This window comes from Sinohyriopsis cumingii, unplaced genomic scaffold (assembly GCF_028554795.1).
Source record: "Sinohyriopsis cumingii isolate HCF-2022 unplaced genomic scaffold, ASM2855479v2 utg000198l, whole genome shotgun sequence".
Taxonomy (NCBI): Eukaryota; Metazoa; Mollusca; class Bivalvia; order Unionida; family Unionidae; genus Sinohyriopsis; species Sinohyriopsis cumingii.
The window spans coordinates 912501-919593 of NW_028315875.1; the positions used below are offsets into that span (position 1 = coordinate 912501).

The window sequence follows — 7093 nt, forward strand, 5'->3', positions numbered from 1 at the left end:
AATACTTATAGTTCCTTAAGACCAAAAAGGTTCACATATGTGCAATTCTGAAAAGTAAACACAGTATTTTCTTTTGAAATGAACCGTAAGTTCTAACGACAAGCTGAAATGACAAGAAGAAGTAATGTAACCCCAAAATAACATAATTCAGGTGATTCGGGTCCACACGTATTCTCATCAACGCCGCGTGGTGGCGGTGACAGTGGAGGAAAGGGACCGGAATTTGGTCAACTACAGCATACCCCTGGATTATCACATAAAGTTTTGCATCAAGAAAGGGAAAGCATGGAAAGGTACGTATCGTTTAATTATATTCATTTTAAATTGTCAGAAATTAAGATTTAAAGTATAAATAAAAAAAATTTATTGTACCTGTATTCACGGTTGAATTTGTCTCATATGAGTTCATTTTCTTCTAAGTCTTTTCGGTTAATATTATTAATCTGTTACTAATTGTCAACATTTTTTCTGAAAGGCATGCAGTTGAAGTATAAACAATAAACATAGAGGGGATGTGGATTAACAAGTGTATTTCATGGTACAACATATCTAGAATTCATTGAAAACAGAGGGTGTATGTCACTAGAAACACTGGGAATCTTACTGTTTTTTTCTCTCTATCAATACGAGGATACTACCATAAGTTCGATAAACTCTCTTAGCTAACCGTTGGCATAATGCTGCAAACGAAATAAAAATCTCCATTTTGAAAAAAAAATATTTTAGAGATGCTGGATAGAAGATAGTTCGATAGATCTACCCCACAATCTGTGTTGATACTGACAGACGATGTTGTGGGTCTGATGTCACCTGTTCAGTAAAATTTGTAATTTTGCTGCATGCAAAGGCTTCCGGAACAAACCCGCGTACACTTTACACACTTACAGGTAATTGGTAACAGTCATATCAAGCGCGAAATTCAAAATGGAAACAGGACAGATGGTTGTGCTATGGTGGCGCTCTACAGTTTCGTATTTTGCATAGGTTAGAATTTTAAGGAAAAAGAATTTCCCATGATTTCTTCACTGGTTATACTGGCTATATAATAAAGACTTTGTATATCTTAGGTGCTGTTAAAAGAACTTTTAATTCCCTTTATTTTGATATATGATTGATGGGTGTACTATGGGTTCTAGAGTATACAGCTTGGGCTCACTTAAGATGTGCTCATTTAAAAAAACTGCTAGCTCCGCATGGTCATTTTCACTTCCTGGACTTCAGAGGTAAATTGTAGAAAAAGGAGCCGATAACTTTTTTTACTTTTCAGATATTTTGTACTTGGTTCATTGCACTTTCAGTAAATGCTATTGTCTACTTCAGCAAAATTCGTTTTCCCTATTTTAATAATTGCTAAAGTTAGTGTACTTTTGATTAATTCTGGTTAATTTGTCAAGCACAGGGGAGCATCCATTTTGTTGTACCGTGTGCTTAGATCATGTACAATTTCCACAAGTACAGTATCCAAAGAAATGTCAGCCACATTACATAAAAGTAACATAGAGGTATGCCAACATTATCTCCATTGTGCATCTTACAAATGCAAACAACTTCACCTTACCTACGTCACTCTCTCAAAAGTTCAAATTAATTGGTGAGCGCCACCTATTCCAGGTGGATTTACAAGTCACCAAACACTGACAGTTTGGTCTTCCAACATACTGACAGTTATGTCTTCCGTCATATTGACAGCTTTGACTTCCGTCATACTGAAAATTTTGATTTATTACGATCAGCCTTTCTGTAATTATGATTAATTTGGAATGAACTGCCCTATTATTCCAATGAGTAATCTAAGCAGTAACTGGGTGCAAAGTGTCCACAACACTATTGGTTTCCATCCTAATCCCCAAAAACCGCAGAATTTGGGACATTTGAAATCACCACCATTTCTTACAAACTAAAATTCCCTAATAATATTGAATTATTTTAACACATTATACACATTTATTTTGTGTCATGAAAATTTATAATTCTTGCCTTAAAATATATCTACCATACTTCACTGGAAAAAAAACCCTCAGTAAAATAAAATTTAATTGTATTAATTATATTTTCTTTATTATTTTATTATTTACCTTATATATATATATATATATATATATATATATATATATATATATATATATATATATATATATATATATATATATACAATTTTAGTTATTGTTCATTTCTGATCGTACAATTCCGCCAACCTTATTATCTCGATAACTTCGTTTATGAAGGCATGTTTGCGTTATAAAGATTGCATACTGTATTTATAACAATCTAAGACAGTTAAATTAATTTTGCACATATTAATAACAATGTATTTTTCCATCGTTGTTTAACAAGACCGTGAAATGTAATACAAGCCAGAGCCGAGAAGCAAATCTTGAGTACATTACTATGCAAGACAATGATGAAGGAAAGATTTTTCCATCTTAGTTGACGATTTGTACATTAATTTAATCGGGTGTTGTAAAATCTCTTCATCTACCCAGTGGTCGCTCATCTGCAAAATAACAAAAAATTCTGAGATGTATAATTGAGTTCATTGTGTCATACTGTCTCCATTTTCTTGTTCTTTGACGTAGATAATAAGAGATTCTCTCTTAGGGATATAATCGAGAAGAGAACCCTTCCAGTTGAGGTTCAGTTTGCCAACGATGAGAACATCACTGTGGGATCAAGGTCAGTCAATACCAGCCGATTTCCCGCGCTCAGACTTACACGTACTTTTGAAGAAATCTACCTGCTGGGGAATTGCATCAATAATGGTATATATATATATATATAGTTATCTTCATTTGATTTAATTTATATCTGATTTAATTGCTTGTAAGTTTTAAAATCTTTTTATTTTCTAATTTCATTATATGTCAAAATAATGTAGTTTTGTTTACTAGGAACTCAATTCTTTTCCAGAAAATAGTTTGATCTTGACTGTTCATTTTGTAAACACATAAGGCTGACTGGTTCCCGACCTTAATTCAAAATTAGTAACAGTCACGTGAAAAAGTTATTTTGTATTTATTTTTATTATGGGAATGTTTTTTTCCAGGGAAATAAATTATTTGTTAAAATTTTCAAAGCTTGTTGTTTTCACTGTTTCTTGTAGTTGCTGTTTATTCGAGCCTAAACACGTAACAATATATATATATATATATATATATATATATATATATATATATATATATATATATATATATATATATATATATATATATAATAAGATTGTGATGTGCAATTAACTCGTTTATCAATTTTTAGTTTTAATTAACTACTTGCTTATTTTTTTATGTGTTTATCATGCTTCAGTTGTTTCTTTCCAATCCCACATATTGATTCAATGATCCACCCATTAACCAATCTATATTTATTTGTCTAACAATTAATCTTATGTAAGATTTTAACATACATGACGACTTGGGAATCGAGAATAGTTATGAGCTGCACACGCATATATATATATCGCACCGAGTCGTCAGCTTCTAAAAATCCGGATCATTACGAGACGCGAAGGAATTCTTTTATACTGGCAACAATTTCGCATTACTGTGAAAATGATATTTTGCTATATAACTATCTCTTATGAAATAATTTTAATAATTCCAATTCCAATTCTTTATGGTAGGAAACTCACTGAATTTACCAATTATGAACTGTTTTAAATGGTTTTTACTGCACATTAATGGTACGCGATTTTCGACTGCGATCTTGTTTCAGACTAAATCTTTGCCTATATAACCTACTTCAATAAGATGAGTAACTCTTTTTTATTGTTGTATTGACAACATCGTGACTTGAACCATTCAGACAGTTTCATACAACGCAATATTACGTAACACAGCACCGCTGTGGGAGCTTTGTGTCATGCTATTGCTGGCATTCCACTGATAGCGGCGCTAATATTATATGCAAGAAACCGCAATGATAAAGTATATCTACCCTCGTTAGAAAAGTTTGATAATATGGAATCACAAAAAGAAAGTGTAATTTTCCTACTTGTAAGAAATGACGGTAAAATTCTGCCTTTTCTGGGATAGTAACTTTTTAAGTATATAATAAATACATATATCGTATATTTCATCCCTAATATTAAGCTAGTCAAATAGATTTGAATGATAACGTTTTCTGCTTTTCTGTGTTTCAATGATTCATAATTATTACACCTGAAAATGTAATGTCAGGCTGCGCCAAATGTTGTTAACTTAAAGAAATGGGAGTTGCACATGTATTTTAAAGCCATGGACACGCCCACGTTCATAAACAATGGGAAATATCTCGTAGATCTATCGCTAACTAATGGGATCAGCGTACCTTACAGTTGTTGTAATAAGGAAAAAAAATAAATGTTTTGATAGATTCTAAATTTGATATGTTATTTTGGATTTTAAATGTGGAAAAAGATACATATCCTAAGAGGGACGACAAAGGTAATATAATCGGATAATTAACATGTTTTGCATTATCTAAACTAATTTATAATAAATATTGTCTTTACTTTGAGGATTCTACTCCTTTTCTTGGCACGGTTATTCTTGGAAGAAAAAATCGTGTCTTCCTTGAGGATGCTGATGGTGATAACTCCATGCACTACAACCGTCACCATTCTAACATTGTCATGCTAATCTTCACAGGGGTCATGGATCCACGCTATGTCCCTATCCCATTATACCTTAAAGACCTTCGCCTGTCCCTTGTAACGGGCATAAAGGGCCGAACAAAAGAGCATTGGAAATCGTTTCAAGATGAGCAAACATCGATTGCCAACACGTCACTTAAATATGACCTGAATTATGGAAGAGAAGGTATGATTTATAAAAGAATGCTAATATCGCTATGTCCAATAGGCTTTTTCGCATACTTCCACGGTTATGGATATTGACATATGAAGTCAGCGTACAGAAAAAATAAAGATACACTTAAGATTTGAGAGAAAGAAAGTTCTTCTTGACAGACAAAACACTTGGACATATATGCACTTGGAACTAAAATAGAATCGTAGGTAACAAGACTTGTTAAGATACAGAACCATTATTGCTACTTCTTTAAATGTAATATCGTTCAGTGTTCTCTTTGTAGGACTGTAACTGTATTTTACTCTATCAACTTATAATAACGTTAGTTTAATCTTAAAACACAGAAGCATTAGTAAAATACTCACTTCCGTTTCAGATATTGCCATCTGTTCTAATGCCGCGAAAGACGAATCTTTCTATGAGGATCTGCAACCGCACGTATATGCAAATCCATTTGAATTATTCCGATATCAAACGATCGAAACAAATATGAAATATTCTTTAGAAGAGGAAACAATTCAGTCATCCGCGTTGAAAACTTTGAAACCTACAACACAAAAGCCCCCAGCCGTTCCAAAGAAACCAAAGATAAGTCGAGATGACCCGTATATTTCAATGTCTGGAAATATTCCCCCTGCTCTTCCTGCAAGAAATCCGAAAAACCCGAGAAGGAATGTTCTACATGGTAAAATTCATATTGAACAATTACCTTCGACCAGCATAAGAAGAATAAGTCCATTTACTTCAGACCACGCTCTTCCTGATGACGTTGATCAGTTCACAATTAAAGATGTGAGTGAGGCACTAAAGCTTCTCAAGTTAGAGAAGTACATTCCTGAATTTGCAGACCAGATGATCGATGGAAGAATGCTTCAAGGATTAGATGAGACTATCCTAAAGGAAGAATTCCATTTCGCGAGAATCGAGGTACTGCGACTTATGAACTTTGCGAAAAAGAGTCATATTCCGACGTAGGGCCATTTTTCTTCTAGGAGTTTGCAGATTATACGTGTAGTTTTCATTTAATGTAATGGCTTCATTATATTTATGCTTGATTGCTATGTATACTTAATTTAATTGTTTGTTTATAAGTTGTTTGTTTTTTTAAATTCCATTACATGTTATTGTAATGTAACATTTCATTTAAGTAAACAACTAATAATAACTTCATTCTTCTCTAGGTGTATGAGCTTATTATCAGGAATATTTTTCAGGTAAGCAAGAAGGAGTAAATATGTTGATTTGGGTCACAGTTTTGGAGATTCCTAACTGACTTTTATAGGTTATTGTGTTGTGAATAAACAAGGCTCATTAGATCATTCTAGAAGGTTATTTTCCATTAGGTAGTGATTGTTTTTAGAAAACATTAATTGTGACCTGAGGCCAAGCAAAGTGCTATATAATCTTGTGACTGTGAGGATTTTACCATTCGTGCTTTAACTTCTAGCACTTTAAATTGTATTATATGGTGACCAGTTTGGGCTGAATTTTATTTTCTTCAAGTTATTGAATTCAAGTGATTATTTTCTCTGGAAAAACAAAAGTGCTCTGATAAAATTCTTGGATAAAGACATTCACTGGGATTTATTCTGAATTCAAACCTGGAATAGTATTTTTGTGATTCAACAAGAGACTGTTGATACATCAGCACTCCGTAGGCTATAACATACACGTCATCGCCTTCAATTTCAAATCTCTTCGAAACTTGAACTGAGTTGTATTCAGGACCTTTTCTTATTAGGAATTGTATCTGTAATTCTTGGATTACTTTGGGATTTAGTTCGCAATACCCTAAGTTATTTTCTCATTTTAACTTTTTGTTTTAGGGAAATAAATTATTTGTTAAATTTTACAAACCTTGTTGTCTTTCACTCTCTTCTGTTACTTATTTTAAGAGCACAGACTCGTAACAGTATACTTCACATCGCAATTTCCTTTTTAAGATAAGGTTAAGCAAAATATGATATAAGAAAGATTTGTCATCTCTATGCATGATTTTTAGACTTCTATTTCGCATCATCTCTTTTCCACTCGACTATCAATTACATCTCTCGACATAGTTTAATGTATAGGCGAGACTCTCTTCTGAATTGTAATATTTGTTTACATAAATCAATCATCGTTTGTAATCAAAGATAAATTCGAAGTATGCAATGTTTTAAACATAATGATATGGGGTTATTTAGACACTATGAAAGTACCAAAGAAGTAAATATTCCTATTGACAAGTTAGTTGTATGTAAAGTTTTAATGGGTGGTTGTATACGATGGCTGGCTTTATGCGCGTAGAAAGTGAAGGTGGGTAGAGA

General features: G+C 32.7%; 1 protein-coding gene across 1 annotated transcript in view; it reads left to right on the forward strand.

Moving 5' to 3' along the window:
* LOC149774560 (uncharacterized) overlaps window positions 1–5759 on the forward strand; it is a 59820-nt gene extending 54061 nt beyond the window's left edge. The window contains exons 3-6 of the mRNA XM_089945019.1: window positions 152–326; window positions 2577–2759; window positions 4623–4793; window positions 5161–5759. Of these exons, the coding sequence (XP_089801145.1) occupies window positions 152–326; window positions 2577–2759; window positions 4623–4793; window positions 5161–5759 (1128 nt within the window). The remainder of the gene's footprint in view (window positions 1–151; window positions 327–2576; window positions 2760–4622; window positions 4794–5160) is intronic.
* The last annotated feature ends 1334 nt before the right edge of the window (window positions 5760–7093 follow it).